This window comes from Diaphorina citri, unplaced genomic scaffold (assembly GCF_000475195.1).
Source record: "Diaphorina citri unplaced genomic scaffold, Diaci psyllid genome assembly version 1.1 scaffold2441, whole genome shotgun sequence".
NCBI lineage: Eukaryota > Metazoa > Arthropoda > Insecta > Hemiptera > Psyllidae > Diaphorina > Diaphorina citri.
Genome location: NW_007379863.1, coordinates 1 through 20704, shown reverse-complemented (window position 1 = coordinate 20704; position 20704 = coordinate 1). Strand labels below are relative to the sequence as shown.

The following is a 20704-nucleotide window of genomic DNA, read 5'->3' as shown; positions in this document are numbered from 1 at the left end:
ATCCATTCACTCATTCACATTGCACATTTCATATTCACACACTGATCGCTCTATCTCCTGAACCACAACACCTAGAAACCTGAAATTTGGTAGGAATATTCCTGTTATGGTCTAGGTGAGCAATAAGAAAGGATTTTGCGAAAATCTAAACCGATCCTGAGATATGATCAATTTTTGATCGCTAAAATCTCCATAAGAAATACACAGAGTGCAGAGATTGCGGGAGAGAAATGTTCCGCTCTCGACCAACTTTTTGAGTTTCGTTTATTTTTTTGGTTTGATAACTATGCAGCTAATAGGGAGCGCGCAGCGCGACCATATTTATTATTATTTTCTACAAGTTCAGCCATGCCTTTTCTACAAGTTTGGCCATGCCTCGGGATGAACTAGCAGGATTCTGGAGCAAAGCGATGGAATTCAGCTAGTGATTCATAATTTCAGAAACAAGTCCCAGTATGGCTAAGGCATTAGATTCATAACAACTTCAAGCACCTTTTGTATTCCTACTTGATTTCTATTTTTAGCTGACTGTAAGTAGTGTAAGTAATAATTCATTGAATTTGTAAAAAAGAAAAATTCCGTTGGTCCTCATTTTTCCTGCTCTATGACTTTGAAACATCACCCAAGTAAGCGCAACTGATCTATTATAATAAAAAAAATTACCTTGTATCGATTGGTACCGATAATTTCTTCCAGATACTCCAGGAGTCCTGTTTCTTTCTCTGTCTTGCCTTTGGGTGGCATCATGGAAATCTGCTCCACTTCTCCCTAAAGAGAGCGAGAGAGAGAGAAGGAAATTTTCCCCCGCGAGAAAATCATTGGAAAAAAAACGAACCTAGTTTTTTTTATCCGACAAGCAATATTTTCCCCGTTTTCCGTGTGAACTCGTTAGAGGTACTTGTACTTTCAGTTGTCAGATTTCCCGCGCCGCGAGAGCGCCGTATTTCCGCGTTTCGTTAAGTTTTTCCGCGAGTGAGAAAAATAATAGATATTTAGGAAAAAATTTCGTTTAAAAAATATCCACCTCTCTTTTTGGTCTCTGTCCCTAATCCTCTACCCATTATAAGCTGATTATTTTTGAAAAGTAAAAAACAAGTTGAGAAAAGCTCCTTTGCTATAAATTTTTCACAAAACAAATTTCTTTTAAAAAGTCCAAATTTTCCGAGGATTCTATTTTTTTACAGAAAATAGGTACCTACCTAAGTTGTTGTAAATAGGTACCGTTTTGTGAATGTAGGTAAGGTACTAATTTTGTGTTCTCTGATAGAGGTACCATACCGAAATAATTAAAAAATACCGTACCTTGACTAGAACGTCTAGTGTGTACACTCGCATTTACTTGCCTTCAACAATCATTTGATCGGACCGTTACCGGACCGTGACAGGACCTTGACTGGCACTATAGTGTGAATCAGGCTTTAAGTGGCACAGTCCTGGGTGAGATCTCGTGAATTGTCTCAGGATTGAGTTCAATCCGAGGTTGACCTAGCTATTAAATATAGGGAAATCCTCGTTTCATCTCAATCCTGAGTTGGTAAACCCCCGCATAAGTTCTTTTAAATATTTATTTTGTCCATGTATATTTTCTTCTTATTAATGCTCTCACGTACAGTTGCAAATCCCATTGATTCTGCCCTGCGGATTGAATGTGCGGCAATTTTCGTGCAAGTGTGAGAAAAGTCAGCTAGCTAGTAACTTTCGGATACCCATTCCATTTTTCTCGTGTAAGTACCTATTACCTACCCATCTATCACTATAAGTAGTAAAATGACTCTACTATTTACCTCAGGTACCTTTAGCTATTAAAGATAGTCGAACTAGATAGCTAGTAGAGATACGCACCTATCAATTTGGATTGATAAGGTCTATGAAATGAATCCCGCCCGCCTCTTAATAATATTAAAAAAGGTAGGTACTGCTGGAAATTTACTTACCGTATTGAAAGGTCCCAGGGTAACATATCCCGCATAGCTTTTGAAGTTGAACGCTACTATCTTTGTAATAATAAGTCTGGGTCCCGTTGGATCGGCAAAACACACTGGAGCGATCGGAGGAATGTACACCTCTCCCACATAAGTTCCTCCTTCATCATCAAGATCCAAATCATGCTCATCAAGAGACTTGTCGTTGGTTTGTACATTGCCATCATCTTGCTCTTGAGTCTTCTTGGCCCGCTTTGGGGTGACAAGTGTGTCCTGATTGGGCCCACCTTGAGCCCCATCTGGAAAGGAAAAAAAATAGGGGAGTTTGTGAGACAGTTCAAAAAATTATTTACCCTCCAATGAGTACTTAAGTAACACCTACATGAATTTTCATATGTTCAACAAAGAGTGTATCCCTGACTATTCTGGGAATCAAACCCGGGACCTCTAGTGAGTGTAAACCTTGTGTGATACCCACTTAGTCACAAAGATTGCCTTAGAGCCCATTCCCACTTGTTAAAAAACTAAAAAAAAAAAAAAAAAAACATTTATAAAAAGAATGTCCTAAACCCCCATCCCCCCTTTTAAAAAAAAAAAAAAAAAAAAAAAAAAAAAACTGATGAAACTCATGACAAGTGGGAATCGGCTGTAAATGTTTTTCTTCTATAACTTTTGAATGGTTTGTCCAATATTGATGATATTTGAAAGACATGTTCAACACATGAACGAAAACTATTCCCTACATTTTGGGCATGATTGGGTCTTTGAGAGCCCCATTGGGACCATTTTCCTGAGTAGTCTCACAGCTCACTGAACAACTAATAGATCAGCTGTGTACTACTGTGGCATAGCCTACATTTGTAAATTGTTCATAACTCAGGTGTCGGGCCTTTCCTAGGCAATTGACTTACCGATTATCATGGTTTCACAGTGATTGCACTATCAAATCTGCTGATTTTAAAATTTTCAACACCTCAGAGGGTACATCTTTCACCAAGGGTTCGTTACTTCGTCTGGACATAAAATGGACGAGCGGACATGAATTTTAAGAATTCATTGTTCGAATAGACCTAAAAACGGGCTGAATGACACAGATTTATGCGATTTTCCACGTACCTAAATTCTCTATTTTAGAGACCTTTCATGAAAGATGAAAGAAAAAGAAAGGCAAAAACAGGCAAAAAATGAAAAAATAACTGCTCAAAAAAAGGTAAACAAACCGACTGGCGGGAAATCACAAAAGAGCTCGTTTCACACGATGCACGATCAAGAGCGTATTTTAGAGCCCCGTTCCACGAAAGAGCATACAGCGTGATTCATAAAAGTTACCCTAGCTAGATCATTTTTAGAGAAGGGGACGAGATGTCAACTCATTTATTTTAGGTACCTAGGTATGTAATGTAATGTTTTTTTCACCTACCTAAGTAGGTCCCTAGGTTCCTAGGTAGGTACCTATTTATTTTACTTCCCAAAAAAATTATCTTCCCACTTTTCTGACAAATAAATCTTTTTCCACAACAGGCCCTGGCTTTAAGCGTATTTTTTAGGGAAAACAACACGCTTCTTTTTTGTTTGTGTGTATTTTTTCTTTTCAACTTTTCAGTTTTCCTGTTCCTGTGTGGTCACCGGCCTCCACCGTTTCCGTTACGATATAGTTGAGCGCTCCGCAGGCCGTGGAAACGGCTATGTCGTATTTCTGATCGATACCACCGAGGTCACCCTGTAGAGAGAGAGGAAAGGGATTTTTTGAGACACCCTCAATAAATTTAAGAGATTTTTTTTTTTACCTAAGCTGGTACAAAATGTCCTGCTATGTTTATACCTAAAATACACGAGACCTTGTCTAGATTGCTGGGCTGAAGGAACTTTTTAGTCTCATTCGAGCGGGATAAACAATCCATATTCTATTCTAATATGGCTAAAACAAGAACTATTTACAAACCTACTTGTTGTATAAGGAGTGAGTGAGTTATAAGAAAAGAACTACTCTTTTCAGTTTTCAGTGAACTACTCTGTTACTGCGTCAGATCCTAACTCCCTATACTATACCTACCTATAGGGCCATGGTGTAGGAAGTTGATGAGTGAGTTACGTTTTATGAGTGAGTGAATGAGTGAGTGAGTGAGTGAGTGAGTGAGTGAGTGAGTGAGTGAGTGAGCGAGCGAGCCCGCCGTTTTTAATTCGTAGCAATGAAACAACTGCTACATTAGACTCATGTGGTCTGTGTCGTAGCATGCTCATCCCGTAGTATGCCTGGACGATAAGAGACACAATACTTCCCATTTAGGTTCTAGGTCAACACAAGAACACCAGAAAGTAACCACTTGAAAAATTTGCAATTTAAAAACGATAGCAAATATTTTGTCGATGGTGGGATTCAAACACGAGACCTTCTGCATGACAAGCAAGCGCGTTACCACTGGGCTGACTGTGCCCTCATGGTGTCTACTTATGTATGGAATTGCCTTCAGTTCAATATTATTTAGCGATTATTTGTTAGGTTCATATTAGACATCCTATGTATTAACATTATTCTTACCGTTTTTATTATTATTGGATACTAGGTAATATGTAGTACCTAGTATCCAATAATAATAAAAACGGTAAGAATAATGTCAGGCTTTAAGCGTATTTTTTAGGGAAAACAACACGCTTCTTTTTTGTTTGTGTGTATTTTTTCTTTTCAACTTTTCAGTTTTCCTGTTCCCTGTTCCTGTTCCTGTGTGATTAAGTGATTATTTTTCCTGTTTCCTGTAAAATTTCTTATTTGACCAATTTTTTCCTGATTTTCGATTTTTCGCAGTTCTGTTCTGTATATTAGGAAGCTTGGAAAAAATGAAAATATCCAGTAACTTCTAGTTCTCTGAAACAGATGCTAACACTGGGCCCATCCTGAAGTATGTCTGAGGTAAGAGGAAATTTCACAGGGATAGCTTCCTAGCGAGTAGGTAGGTACCTACTGTAACAACAGAGGACTTATCATCCCAAAATCGAAGAGAGAAGAAGATCAGGTTAGGAGAAAGCCAGCCGTCCCAAGAAGGGACCTTGTCTGTTTAGATTAAAGAATATGGTACTTGTGCAGAAGTCACGTCCGTGGAATATTGCTACCAAAGGAACTGGCACAAACAAGCAGTGACCAGTGTTACAGGGTTAGGTTAAACGCAAGAAGGAGTTTTCACAATTAGAGCAGTGAACTGCTTGTTTGTGCCAGTTCCTTTGGTAGCAATATTCCACGGACGTGACTTCTGCACAAGTACCGCTTTTTCCACCACACATTTCAATTGTGTGACAAACATGGATCTGAGTGTAGATGGTGGGCACAGTGCTTACTAGGCACATTAGGTAACTTCCAAGCTAAGTATGCTGTCACTAAACCAGATTTTTGTCCTTACCATAATTTCCTTCATATTAAACAAGGCCAACTAATACAGACTCAGGGCCAACATCACCAACAACAAGGCCAACATCACCAACAACAAGGCCAACATCACCAACAGCATGGCCAACATCACCAGGATGTCCAACGTTTCCTGTAAAATTTCTTATTTGACCAATTTTTTCCTGATTTTCGATTTTTCGCAGTTCTGTTCTGTATATTAGGAAGCTTGGAAAATATGAAAAAATCCAGTAACTTCTAGTTCTCTGAAACAGATGCTAACACTGGGCCCATCTTGAAGTATGTCTGAGGTAAGAGGAAATTTCACAGGGATAGCTTCCTAGCGAGTAGGTAGGTACCTACTGTAACAACAGAGAACTTATCATCCCAAAATCGAAGAGAGAAGAAGATCAGGATAGGAGAAAGCCAGCCGTCCCAAGAAGGGACCTTATCTGTTTAGATTAAAGAATATGGTACTTGTGCAGCTGCAGAAGTCACGTCCGTGGAATATTGCTACCAAAGGAACTGGCACAAACAAGCAGTGACCAGTGTTGTAGGGTTAGGTTAAACGCAAGAAGGAGTTTTCACAATTAGAGCAGTGAAGTACGCTGTCACTAAACCAGATTTTTGTCCTTACTATAATTTCCTTCATATTTTCAGGGCTATGCATCACCGAAGTAATCTGGAGTGTGCGGTTGAAGCTGCTGCTCGTCTGGATAATATTCTTGCTCGTCAGGGAAAAATAAAACCTCCCTCATTGCCTCTGGTAAGCATATCATATTTTAAGATAGACAACAAAATTTCTGATGAAAATAATAATAATAATAATAAACAGTGTAAAACTGTGAATAGTTTCACTGAATTTTCTCTGCACAGCTCATTCTGAAAAAGAAGGAGATGGATTACTTAAGCTCTAGGTTAATTGTGAAGGACTTGTCAACTAATAATTAAATAATATACCTACCTAGGTACCTATATTTTCCCCCCTCAACTTCTGCAGACCGCCGGCCAGCAGTGAAGACTTCATCACCAACAACAGGGCCAACATCACCAACAGCAGGGCCAACTAATACGTTCTAATCACACTATCTCTTACAGGTCTCGGGCAAATGATCTCCGTACCACTCCAACTAATACAGACTCAGGGCCAACATCACCAACAACAAGGCCAACATCACCAACAACAAGGCCAACATCACCAACAGCAGGGCCAACATCACCAGGATGTCCAAATTATACATTCTAATCACACTGTCTCTTACAGGTCTCGGGCAAATGATCTCCGTACCACCCCCACAGCTGGGCATGCCCCCTCCCCAACTAATACAGACCCAGGGCCAACATCACCAACAACAGGGCCAACTACAGGTGACCACGTCACAGCCTCCCCCGCAAGTGTCCCTACCTCCGCCCGGCCACTTACAGTACATACAGCAAGTTGTGCAACACCCTCCCCCCTCCAAGAATTCCAAGCAGCCCCTTAATTTAAGAATAAAAACACTGTGTCCATGTATTATTATTTTTATGTTAAGATGGGATCTTCGTGATCCTGTGTGTCATGTCCATTTTAGTTTAGGACTATTGCGCTGCCTTTACATGGTTAATTCCTTTCCTCCATTTTGTTGATAAGAACTAAGTAAAAATAATATTGACATAAATAACTTTGATTAAAAAATATTTTATGCTAAGAATCTAATTGACTCAGCAATTACACACCCAAACTAAAATACAAATGTTTTTGGTTCACAGCACAACTCCATTAAACCGTCAGAAATCTTCTCGTCAGAATTCATCATCAATGATTTGCCCCAAAGTGCCAGGGCTGTTTTGACCAAAGGAATCACTTGTGAAGAAATCAGCAGTTTTTCTGGAACAAAAATCACAGTCAAAGGAGGAATATTGTCTCCCGAAGAGAAAGAGAAGGGAACAGAGAAGAAACCTTTGCATCTGTTCATTCAAGGTCCCAACAAGCAGAGTATTGATTGTAAGTAATTTGTGAAGTAGCAACAATTATACGGAACTACTTTGTACTGTGCAATTTTCACTCTGCACATTGCCTTGTGTCTGATGGACTTATAGCACTTAGTAGTTCAAAGTTTGAACACAGATAAAAGTAGGTATTTACACAAAATAAAAAGATGACAAAGAAAAAAAAAAGAGGCTGATGATGAAATCTTACAAATGAAATTATTAAGGTGTGTTCAAACATACCTAGTTGACCGGCCAATAATCAATCAACAAGGTGAATCTATGTTTGTCAAGGCAGTGTGCATGCTCATACAAATCAAAGTTGCTGTTGGTGTTTCTAATGAATTCTTCTGATTTTCATTTCCAGTGGCCATCCAAAGGATCAACAATCTCGTTCTGGAAATCAGTCAATGTAATAACAACCCCCTGATGACTGCCAACATGTCCCAACCTCCCCCTCAGTATATCAATGTTGTGCAAAACATGCAGGGAGTTGTGAGTGTAACCTTCCCTTTACTTACAGTTTTTTTCTTTCTTTTTTTCTTTCTTTCTGTCTTTCTCTCTCTCTCTTTCTTTCTTTCTTTCTCTCTTTCTTTCTTTATTTCTTTCTTTCTTTCTTTCTTTCTTTTCTTTCTTTTCTTCCTTTTCTTTCTTTGCTTCTTTCTTTCTTTCTGTCTTTCTTTCTTTATTCCTTTCTTACTTTCTTTCTTTCTTTGCCTTCTCTGGTGTACAGATGGGGTCAGCGTTTTTTCGTCAGCCTTTCAATCAGCCCTAAGGTTATTGCTTTGGGCTGACATTTGGTTTTGGCTACAAAACATTTACGAGTCGATGCTCTTTGCACTCAGCCTTTGCTATTTCTCGAGCAACGGAAGTTTCAGGCTGATTGTTTAAGGTCCCCCAGCCAGACTAAGCTAGTCTACTCCCTGTTTCTTATCGTCCCGAAATCGAAGAGAGAAGGAAGACAGGATAGGAGAAAGCCAGCCGTTCCGAGAACAAACATTATGTAATGAAGTTTATCTATTAGTTTCTAAATGAAGTAAATTTAGGTCAAATTTGAGTAAAATCGTGGCCCCATCATTGTTTACTAAAAGACCTGTTTAAATGAGAAAATCGAGCCTCTATAAGTGGGAATGACTTTTTCTTAGTCCGGAGCCTCTGTAAGTGGGAAAGGTTGCCTTTTTCCTAGGTCCAGAGCCTTCTGTGGACCTCTGTAAGTGGGAATTTGTAGGAAAACATAGTACACCCTTAATAACAGATTCCTCTTCCTCCAAACCAGTGTTCACATTTACCTCTATAAGTGGGAATAGGAAAATGGCAACCTCCCTAAGTGGGGCACTTTTTAACTGGAAAACCTGGATAAGTGAGGAAAAAATTGTCGGTCCCTTGGATTCCCACTTAGACAGGTTCGACTGTATAAACAGAGTTTTACAAAGACCATTTTTAATAAAATATTAAAAATGGTTTTTGAGATGAATGAGAACAATAGATCAGTTGCGCTTACTTGGGTGATGTTTCAAAGTCATAGAGCAGGAAAAATGAGGACCAACGGAATTTTTCTTTTTCTTCTACGGCTTCTAGATTCCGAGATAAATCGATTTAAATAATACCGGTAAATCGTGAAGTTTGACGTCACGGCATACGCTCCCGTAAGCGATGACGTCATAATTCATGACTCTCGCTTCGTTTGTTTGTGCGCAAGCGTTTCTGCGCATTTTGACGTGAAGTCTGACGTCACAACTCTTTGAACTTTTTAATTTAGAACAGCAATTAAAAATTGAATTTTCGACCTTTTAAAGTTACTTTTTCGGAGTTTTGACCTCAGATTTGGATTTTTCACAACTTTTTACGTAGGAATCGACCTTTTATTAATAATATTTTCCCAATTGCAACTCCTCCATTATAAGAGAGGTCAAATCAAAGAAAGATGGATGACACTTTTAGGCCGGTTTGCCCCGGGCGGGAATCGAACCCATGAGCTAGTCCTTACAAGGCAGGCGCCTTACCCTTCCTTTAACTAGGCTTGCAACTGGTAACATAAGTGAATACTCGAGGGTCGACTGGATTGGAACACATCACATGCCTTCAGGCACACTCCATTTGTCAAAAGTCTAGGTTTACCTTGCCCTAGGGATAAATTTAATTTGAAGAAACCATTTACTGATGAAAAAGTAACCTACAGGGTGAACCGGAAGTAATGCTGTGTTTTTTTTTTTTTTTTTTTTGTATGTGAACAGAAAAAAAATCAACTTGGTCACTGACCAAAATGCACACTCCATTTGGGTTGAATTTAAGCTGTTTCCTTTGGGGTAACTAAGCTGGTGTCATAAGTAGGTAATTCTTGTGCTCTATTTAATATAAAACTTATGTTGGGGCCTGTTTCAGGAAAAAGTCCTCGTGGGACTGGACCATGCGCCCCCCTCATTCGACGTCCGTAACAAGGTGCTCGGCCCTGGTGGGGCTAACCTAGCATACATAATGCAGGAAACAGGAGCCGGGGTCACCCTCAGGGGGAAGGGGTCAGGGTTCCTTGAGGCCCACTCGGGGCAGGAGTCCCTGGAACCGTTGCATATCTGTGTTGAGTACGTATGTTTTTTTTTTTTTTTTGTTTTTTTTTTTTTGGTTTTTTTTTTTTTTTTTTTTTTTTTTTTTTTTTTTTTGTGGTCGTTTGATTGTTTAGTTGGTGATCTCCGTGGTCGAGTGGGTACCACACTAGGCTTGCACGCCGGAGGTCCCGGGTTCAATTCCCCGCGGGTCCAAGTTTTTTCGGCTCTGTGTTTGGAGCTTGGGGTGCACTCAGCCTTGTGAGTTTGTGAGGACAGTTGAGTAGCTACTTCAATCGAGTAGCGACCAGTCTTGACAATACCAAAGTGTAAAAAGATTGATGATGAATGAGAATTAATAGTAAATGAGGTACATAGTAATGCTGTAGTAGGAGAATAGATAGCTGTGATAAAGGGGCTGTAGGTCACTTGCGTACTATTTCAATTTTAACCTTCTAGTTGCGTACTAAAATGAAAAAAATATGTCCGACTTGCGTACTGGGTCTTTTTTGTTTATTTTTCAAAAGGTTAAGGGATTTTTTTTTTTTATTAACATTAGTATTATTAGTATTAGTATTAATAGTGCTTTATTTATTCATATTTTTAACAGTAGGTACAATATTACAATAGTAATAAATACAATATGAGTAAGGGAGTGCCTACCTAGATATAGTTACTTAAATGGTTGGGGCCACGAACCAAGCCGAAACCAGACTCAAGTTCAACCCCCAGACCAGGCAGACCCCCCGGCTGATTACAGAGTCTCAGCCAAACAGTCCACCCAGCCCGGGAATCAAACCCAAGAAAGCCAGAACCCAGTCCGTAGTCCCAACCATTATTCACTGCACGACCCCCCATACTAAGAGACCAAAAAAATATTGGCCCCTCGTTATTTTGGGGAGAGTTGTGATGAACATAAGAGTAATAATGATGGTAAATAATTAAAATAATAATAATAATAATGATACTAATTATTAAATAAATAAATAAAAAAATATTAGAAACATAATAGGATTAGAAAAAAAAAATCACATTCCTGTTATTCATTTACCTAGCTGTGTAATAATATTTCTTTACCTACCTAATACCTACTTGTGTACATACAGTGTGTACATACTGTGTAAAAAGCTCTCTGCTTTACCACAAAGATTCCTGATTTGATTTGGTACATCCGAAAATGGCCTAATGTGAACTAAGACCGTCAACATGATAATTTAAATATAAGGCCGAGGTTTTTTTTTCTTTTTTTTTTTTTAGATAAATAGTCAGTTTAGGGAAAAGGCTAAGAAGAAGAAAAAGATTAGTCAATCCAAATACCAATTGTTATATTTTTTAACCTTAATATTTCCTAATCTCATTCCTAACAGACACAACAAACCAGAAGTCCTGCAGAACGCCCGTCAGCTAGCGTTCAGTCTCATAGAAACCCTACAACGCGAACTACAAAACCAACAGCAACAAATGCAGCAACAGCAACAACAAATGCAGCAACAGCAACAACAGATACAACAGCAAACACAGCTTGTACAGCAGGTGCAAGTTACGCAAGCTGTGGATCAGATGGGTGAGTGATCGAGTAATATCTAAGTTGTTAGTTAATAGAATAGAATATACCTTGTTTATACTGCTAGAATGAGACTGAAAAGTCCCTTTACTCCCGCAGTCTACTTTTTTACTTAAGTTATATATAAAAATGGATACTTACTAAAATGGATACTTATAAAAATGGATACTTTTATATATAACTTAAGTAAAAAAGTATTTACAAAGGATGTCAAAATTAAATAAATTAATTAATAATTCCGCAGTCTAAACAAGGTCTTATGTTACAAGGTAGACGCGCTACCCTCCAAACTAACTTGGCTGGCAAGTTGGTAATAACTAGGTAGTAATTGTTTGAAAATTTGTTAAATTATCATAACAGTGAGATACATTTTTTTTTTTTTTTTTTTTTTTTTTTTTTTTTTCTTTCGGTATGTACGGCTTTCGGCATTAACTTCAAGGCACATTTCTTTTAACATCCATGCCTATCCAAGAACGGAAAACGTTGGTTAGAAAACTTCAGACTCGGCCGGTATTCGAACTGGCGCCTCTGCGTTTAGAGTCTGTGCTTCTTGTCTGAATTATTTAATTTGAATTCCTCATTCCATTGTGTTCGGTTCTCAGGTAACATTATAAAATCTACAGCCAGGGGAACAACTACCTCAGGGTGTACAAACTTTCGTCCACCACTATTTCAAGTTCCAATCCTCACTCAGCCTTTTCACTCAAGCTGGTAAGTACTGAATATAATGGTACGGAACTCCAAAGAGAATATTCCTACCGTGTTTTTATCCTCGATATAATTTTAACACAAGGTATTATATTTGCAGCATATTTGTGAGCTCTACCCATGGAAATATATAAGGACCTTGTTTTAAACTGCGGAGTAAAGGGACTTTTTAGTCTCATTCTGGGCAGTGGATAAACAAGGTATTATTCTATTCTAAGGTTTTAGAGGAGATGGAATTACTTTAAGCTCTTAGGTTAATTGTGAAGGACTTGTCAACTAATAATTAAAATAATAACCCTACCTAGGTACCTATATTTTCCCCCCTTCAACTTCTGCAGACCGCCGGCCCAGCCAGTGAAGACTTCACTCACCAACAACCAGGGGCCAACATCACCAACAGCAAGGCTACCAACTAATACGTTTCTAAATTCACTCACTAACGTCTTACAGGTTCTCGGGCAAATGATCTCACAGTACCACTCCAACTAATTACAGACTCAAGGGCCAACATCACCAACAACAAGGCCAACATCACCAACAACAAAGGCCAACATCACCAAACAGCAGGGCCACATCACCAGGATGTCCAAATTCATACATTCTAAATCACACTGTCCTCTTACAGTTTGTCTGTCTGGGCAAATGATCTCCGTACCCACCCCCACAGCTGGGCATGCCCCCCTCCCCAACTAATACAGACCAGGGCCAAAACATCACCAACAACCAGGGCCAACTACAGGCTGACCACGTTCACAGCCCCCCCGCAAGTTGTCCCTACTTCTAGTCCGGTCCATTTAGAGTACATACAGTCACAGCTTGTGTATACTACCCTCTCTGAGTCCACTACCTTGCATGAATACCCAGACAGGTAAGAAGATGTTTTTTTTTTCCAGAGGTGTTTTTTTTTTTTTTTTTTTTTTTTTTTTTTTTAAGAGGTTTGACAAGGGAACTGTAACTGCTATGGTCTTATCGTCCCGAAATCGAAGAGAGAAGGAAGACAGGATAGGAGAAAGCCAGAACAAACATTATCCCATCAGGATAAAATCCGCCCCGGGCGGGAATCGAACCCGTGGCCTAGCGCTTACAAGGCAGACGCACTACCAACTAAGCTAACTAGGCTGGCCTGAGTGTCACCGCCGTTTTTATTTCGCATCAATGAAATAACTGCTACTGCTACATTAGACGCATGGGGTCTGTGTCGTAGCATGCTCATCCCGTATTATGCCCCTCATCAGATGGGCCATAAGAGACACAAATACTTCCCATTTAGGTGCTGGATCAACACGGGGACACCAGAATGTGACCCGTTGAAATATTTACAATCGAAAAAACGAGTACATTTTTTTTGTCTATATTGGGCATCAAACCCGGGCCCTACTGCATGGCAAGCAAGCACGTTACCACTGGGCTAACCGTGCCCCCAAATAGGGGTCAAGATCAGAGCTCATTTGTGTGAGAAAATGTGAAAAAAATCCCCCAAAAACCAGTTTTCTCGGTTTTTTGGCTTTATGGTTTTTAGAACAAAATTTGCACCACCATTTTCGTGTTCCTGGTAAAAAGACCTTTAATTTGATATATAGGTCGACTAGGTTTATACCACTGAGGGTTAACACAATACCACTGAGGGTTAACACAATACCACTGAGGGTTAACACAATACCACTGAGGGTTAACACAATACCGCTGAGGGTTAACACAATATCACTGAGGGTTAACATAATACCACTGAGGGTTAACACAATACCACTGAGGGTTAACACCATACCACTGAGGGTTAACACAATACCACTGAGGGTTAACACAATATCACTGAGGGTTAACATAATACCACTGAGGGTTAACACAATACCACTGAGGGTTAACACAGTACCACTGAGGGTTAACACAATACCACTGAGGGTTAACATAATACCACTGAGGGTTAACACAATACCACTGAGGGTTAACACAATACCACTGAGGGTTAACACAATGCCACTGAGGGTTAACACAGTCTCAAGAGTTTTCTTCGACCATATTTCTCTTTTTTTCACGTAGATTCTCACTTCTCAACCTCCCCCCATGCTGACCCAACACTCGCCTCAACAATCCAATCAGCAACAGCAGCAAATCATACAGAATGTACAACAGCCCAATCAGCAGCCAACTAGTAACACCACGGTCCTGCCTCAGCATACGCAACTAGTACAGACTTATCCTACGGTTCAGGTAAAAATATGAAGGAAACTGCCAGACGAAAGAGAAAAAAAAATGCAATACCGATTTTGGAGTTTCTTTTTTTTTTCATGTAAAAACCCGGACATGTCCGGGAAAACCCGGACGTCTGGAAACCCTACCTTAGAGCCCATTCCCACTTGTTAAAAAAAAGGAAAAAAAAAAACTGATGAAACTCACAACAAGTGGGAATCGGCTCTAAATGTTTTTCTTCTATAATTTTTGAATGGTTTGTCCAATATTGATGATATTTGAAAGACATGTTCAACACATAAACGAAAACTACTCCCTACATTTTGGGCATGATTGGGTCTTTGGGAGACCCATTGGGACCATTTTCCTGAGCAGTCCCACAGCTCACTGAACAACTAATAGATCAGCTGTGTACTACTGTCATACTGTGGCATAGCCTGCATTTGTAGGTTGTTCATAACTCTGGTGTCGGGCCTTTCCTAGGCAATTGACTTACCGATTATCATGGTTTCACAGTGATTGCACTATCAAATCTGCTGATTTTAGAATGTTCAACACCTCGGAGGGTACATCTTTCACCAAGGGTTCGTTACTTCGTCTGGACATAAAATGGACAAGCGGACATGAATTTTAACAATTCATTGTTCGAATAGACCTAAAAACGGGTTGACTGACACAGATTTATGCGATTTTCCACGTAAATTCTCTATTTTAGAGACCTTTTATGAAAGAAAGAAGAAAGGCAAAAACACAAAAACAGGCAAAAAATGAAAAAATAACTGCTCAAAAAAAGGTAAACAAACCTGACTGGCGGGAAATCACAAAAGAGCTCGTTTCACACGATGCACGATCAAGAGCGTATTTTAGAGCCCCGTTCCACGAAAGAGCATACAGCGTGATTCATAAAAGTTACCCCAGCTAAAATCAAAATTTCGAATTTCCCGCCAACTTTACACGCTTAAAGGCCGACAATGGCCTAGCTCAGCCCAGTACATAAACACACCCTGATGATGAATGAGAATTAATAGTAAAGGAGGCACATAGTAATGCTGTAGTTGGTACCCACAAAAGTTGTGAAAAAGCTCTCTGCTTTTCTGCTTTACCACAAAGATTCCTGATTTGATTTGGTACATCCGAAAATGGCCTAATGTGAACTAGACCGTCAACATGATAATTTAAATATAAGGTCAAGGGTTTTTTTTTTTAGATAAATAGTCAATTTAAAGTGGGAAATAGTGATGGGAAAAATGAAACTTTTCAGGGCTCCGGATCCCAAGTTTTGAAACGCTCTAAGCTTTCGGATCTGTGTTTCGAAACTGCAACCTGAAACTTTCGGGTCCGCCGTTACGTAACGAAGCAGACTAAGCAGGGAGCTCCCAGGGAGCTGAAACTGAAACCTAGGTTTCAGTTAGTATCGACATAGTTTGTAGTGCTCTTGCGCTTCTGGCTTCTGTCTTTACTAGAGTACTAGAGTTGTGAGTCTGAGATTTCATAGGGTGTCATGGAACCGGAAGTAATGCTGTGTCTTGTTTTTATCCCACACAGTATATCCAGACGGCCAATGGCCAACTTGTCGCTGTCCCGACATCAGCCCAACCGGGCCAACAACTCATTCTGAACCAACTACCACCCAATGTTGTGCAGCAACCTCTACAAGGCCAATATCAAGGTTAGAAAACAGAATCTGGTCGGTGGTCGAAAGAAGTGAGGTTTAATTTTCAACTAGGCTTAGTAGATTATTTTTCAAGGAGATTTGATATACAGGGTGTCATGATTCAAGTTTCGAAACTTTAACTCAGCGGTTTCATGAAACCGGATCCGTATTCTCGGTTTCGAAACAGTTTCATGAGACACATCACTAGTGGGAAAAGGCTAAGAAGAAGAAAAAGATTAGTCAATCCAAATGCCAATTGTGTTATATTTTTTTAACCTTAATATTTCCTAATCTCATTCTTAACAGACACAACAAACCAGAAGTCCTGCAGAACGCCCGTCAGCTAGCGTTCAGTCTCATAGAAACCCTACAACGCGAACTACAAAACCAACAACAACAAATGCAGCAACAGCAACAACAAATCCAACAGCAGCAACAACAGATACAACAGCAAACACAGCTTGTACAGCAGGTGCAAGTTACGCAAGCTGTGGATCAGATGGGTGAGTGATCAAGTAATATCTAACCTGTTAGTTAATAGGTAGAATAGATGGGCGAATCCAACTCGAAGAACCAATAATAGAACCGATCTACGGCTTGAAGGACCAACTTATACTTATCTTGCTTAGCTTAGGAAAATGAAAAGAACTTAGGTATGTATGGGAAAAAAACTCAGGAAACTTAGTACTTTATTTGTCAAAACTTGGAACAGAGCGATCTTTTCTTGCGTGTTGGTTGTGTGGCTTCAGAGCAATTAATTTGGCTACAATTTGGCTATTGGTATTCGGACACATGACAAGTCGTTGACAGACGACTTGCAAGTTACGCAAGCTGTGGATCAGATGGGTGAGTGATCGAGTAATATCTAACCTGTTAGTTAGTAGAATAGAATATACCCTGTTTATACTGCCAGAATGAGACTGAAAAATCCCCTTACTTCCGCAGTCTAAACAAGGTCTTATGTTACAAGGTAGATGCGCTACCCTCCAAACCAACTTGGCTGGCAATTTGGTAATAACTAGTAATTGTTTGAAAATTTGTTAAATTATCATAACAGTGAGATACATTTTTTTTTTTTTTATGTACCTCGGTATGTACGGCTTTCGCATTACTTCAAGGCACATTCTTTTACATCCATGCCTATCCAAGAACGGAAACGTTGGGTTAGAAAACTTCAGCCTTGGCCGGTATTCGAACTGGCACCTCTGGGTTTAGGGTATGTACGGCTTTCGCATTACTTCAAGGCACATTCTTTTACATCCATGCCTATCCAAGAACGGAAACGTTGGGTTAGAAAACTTCAGACTCGGCCGGTATTCGAACTGGCGCCTCTGGGTTTAGAGTCTGTGCTCTTGTCTGAATTATTTAATTTGAATCCTCATTCCATTGTTCGTTCTCAGGTAACATTATAAATCTACAGCCAGGGGAACAACTACCTCAGGGTGTACAACTTTCGTCCACCACTATTCAAGTTCCAATCCTCACTCAGCCTTTCACTCAAGCTGGTAAGTACTGAAATAATGGTACGGACTCCAAAGAGAATATCCTACCGTGTTTATCCTCGAATAAATTTAAACAAGGTTATATTTGCATATTTGTGAGCTCTACCCATGAAATATATAAGACCTTGTTTAAACTGCGGGAGTAAAGGGACTTTTTAGTCTCATTCTGGCAGGATAAACAAGGTATATTCTATTCTAAGTTTTAGAGGAGATGGACCCATCAGGATAAAATCCGCCCCGGGCGGGAATCGAGCCCGCGGCCTAGCGCTTACAAGGCAGACGCACTACCAACCAAGCTAACTAGGCTGGCTTGTTACAGTTTCTTCCCACAAATAATTCTTCCCCTCTGTCCTCCCCCCCAGGTCAAACCGGAGTTCAGCCGGGCACAGTCACCCTCCTGCAGGCCTCCGGAGGGCAACCCGGCCAGCACATTCTACTCGGCCAAAATCAGGCCGTACATCTCGCCCAGCTCCAACAGATACCGGGTGGTAGTCCCGGCCAAGTTATGTTGGTTCAATATCAACCTACCCCGCAGGGCGGTACGATTATGATACCGCCCCCCGGTCTACAGCAAGCTTTGCCGCCGCAGCCAGTGCCTGTAAGTACCGGGTTTGATTCCCGCCCGGGGCGGATTTCATCCTAAACAGATAAAGTTAGTTATTTATTTTTTATTTTTTTTATTTAAAAAGATGAGTGTTTCACCGCCGTTTTTATTTCGTAGCGATGAAACAACTGCTACATTAGACGCATGTGGTCTGTGTCGTAGCATGCCCATCCCGTAGTATGCCTCTCATCAGATGGGCGAGAAGAGACACAATACTTCCCATTTAGGTGCTGGCTCAACACGAGAACACCAGAAAGTAACCCGTTGAAATATTTGCAATCGAAAAACGAGTACAAATGTTTGTCAATGGTGGGATTCGAACCCGGGACCTTCTGCATGGCAAGCAAGCGCGTTACCACTGGACCAACCGTTACCACTGGACCAGTTCTAGGTCACATGTCTCCTACCGTGTTTATCCTCGAATAAATTTAAACAAGGTTATATTTGCATATTTGTGAGCTCTACCCATGAAATATATAAGACCTTGTTCAAACTGCGGGAGTAAAGGGACTTTTTTTTAGTCTCATTCTGGCAGGATAAACAAGGTATATTCTATTTTATTCTAAGTTTTAGAGGAGATGTGACCAGGTCGCAGTGACCAAGGGCGTTTATTAAAGCCGATGGCCCTACCTTTACCAATACCAATAGTTCTAGTTCGTTTTTCGTACAAGGTAAGAAAACTGGTTTGGTGTGATCAAAAGTTTGGACCAAAAATTGACTCGCTCAGTTCTGGGACGCCCAAATTTCAAGGATCGACATGCCTTGATTCAAGGAACTCATGTACCAAATTTCATCATAATCGGACCAGGCAATCGCGAGTTATAGCGGAACAGACAAACATCTAAACGAAATGCAAAACGGCCGAAACGAAATGCAAAACGGCCGAGTTAAATAAAACGTAGATCAGAAATGTGTGTATGCATTCTTTCAAATCTCATTTCTCAAAACTTTGATCCAAGGACCAAGCCCCTTTTGGACCGATTCTAATGCATAATGGCCGGGTCAAAGTAAATTTAAACTTGGTTAAAGCTTTTTATTTATTTATAGATTTATTTATTTTTTTTACATTTTTTATTTTTTTTTTTTTATCGACCAATCGGATTGCTCAATCCGATGATTATAAACCGATTTTAAACTCAGACCTTGGTAGACCCCATCCAAAGAAAATAGAACGTTCTAAAACTTGAACGATTGTTGTTACAGGAACCGAACGATGGGACGCAGCAACAAGGACCCCCCCAGCAGCAGCAACAAACCTCTGTTAACGCCCCTGGTAACCCGGGAGCTCAGGGGTCTAATGTTGCCCCGTCTGTAAATGGGAACATCGGCCCTGGAAATGTTACGTCTAATGAGAACAAATCAGAGGTAAGGAGACTGCTAACAGGGCCTTATTTAAGGGGGCTCAATTTTTCTCCTGTACTGTAGGCCAGGCTCCTGCCAGGATGTCTGGCTGGGGGACGTTAAACAGGAAATATACCAGCCTGACTTCCCCTTGCGAAAGAAATAGTAAAGATTAATTGCAAAGGCATCCACTGGTCAAATTTGTAGCCAAAACCAAATGTCAGCCCAAAGCAAGCACCCTAGTTAGGGCTTATTGAGAGGCTGACGATAAACGCCGACCCCGTCTGAACACAAGAAAAGGCGAAGAAGAAGAAGATTACTTATTATTTTCCTTTCTTCTCAGGTGAAGCCAGACATCAAAGTAGAGAAGGACTCTTCCTCCTCTTCCTCCCACCCGCCTCCTCCCCAGCAAGCCTCCGTGCCTCCCTCCCAGCGTGCGCCACCCCGCAATGTTCAGCGGGGCCACGCTGCTACCCCGGGTAGTAAACCGGTGCCTCCACCCACTGGGGGGGCAGGTGCACCCCAGAGCGGCGTGCCGCATGGGCAGAAGCGATCCTATGAGGAGATTTATCAGGTGAGGGGAAAGGTTGAGTTTTTTTTTTTTTTCTTCTTTTAGGCGATGACGTCACATCAAATGTCCCGAGCAAAGCTCCCTCGCAGGCAACACATTAATCTTTCAAAGTCATAGAGCAGGGAAAATGAGGACCAACGGAATTTTTCTTTTTCTTCTACGACTTCTAGATACCGAGATAGATCGATTTAAATAATACCGGTAAATCGTGAAGTTTGACGTCACGGCATACGCTCCCGTAGGCGATGACGTCATAATTCATGACTCTCGCTTCGTTTGTTTGTGCGCAAGCGTTTCTGCGCATTTTGACGTGAAGTCTGACGTCACAACTCTTTGAACTTTTTAATTTAGAACAGCAATTAAAAATTGAATTTTCGACCTTTTTTTTAAAGTTGCTTTTTCGGAGTTTTGACCACAGATTTGGATTTTTCGCAACCTTTTACGTAGGAATCGACCTTTTATTAATAATATTTTCCCAATTGCAACTCCTCCATTATAAGAGAGGTCAAATCAAAGAAAGATGGATGACACTTTTAGGCCGGTTTGCCCCGGGCGGGAATCAAACCCGCGAGCTAGTCCTTACAAGGCAGGCGCGTTACCCTTCCTTTAACTAGGCTTGCAACTGGTAACATAAGTGAATACTCGAGGGTCGACTGGATTGGAACATATCACATGCCTTCAGGCACACTCCATTTGTCAAAAGTCTAGGTTTACCTTGTCCTTGGGATCAATTTAATTTGAAGAAACCATTTACATATTTCTAGACA

The 20704-nt window shown here is 40.4% G+C and overlaps 2 protein-coding genes across 2 annotated transcripts in view; one reads left to right on the top strand and one right to left on the bottom strand.

Annotated features, from left to right (window-relative positions):
• The window catches only part of LOC103518932 (structural maintenance of chromosomes protein 4-like), an 18221-nt gene extending 15139 nt beyond the window's left edge, over nt 1-3082 (bottom strand). Inside the window, exons 1-2 of the mRNA XM_008484014.3 lie at nt 2834-3082; nt 1935-2221 (exon numbers count right to left, since the gene is read on the bottom strand). Coding sequence (XP_008482236.2) covers nt 1935-2221; nt 2834-2843 — 297 coding nt within the window. The 5' untranslated portion in view covers nt 2844-3082. The remainder of the gene's footprint in view (nt 1-1934; nt 2222-2833) is intronic.
• Nucleotides 3083-5453: 2371 nt separating this feature from the next.
• LOC103518933 (KH homology domain-containing protein 4-like) lies at nt 5454-19940 on the top strand (the record flags this gene model as incomplete). Its single annotated transcript, XM_026830593.1, has 10 exons — nt 5454-5609; nt 5959-6064; nt 7048-7282; nt 7634-7761; nt 9649-9845; nt 11174-11370; nt 17320-17424; nt 17784-18019; nt 19229-19390; nt 19710-19940. Coding segments are annotated over exons 2-10 (1593 nt in total), but the record flags the coding sequence as incomplete, so codon positions are not given.
• Between the last annotated feature and the right edge of the window lie 764 nt (nt 19941-20704).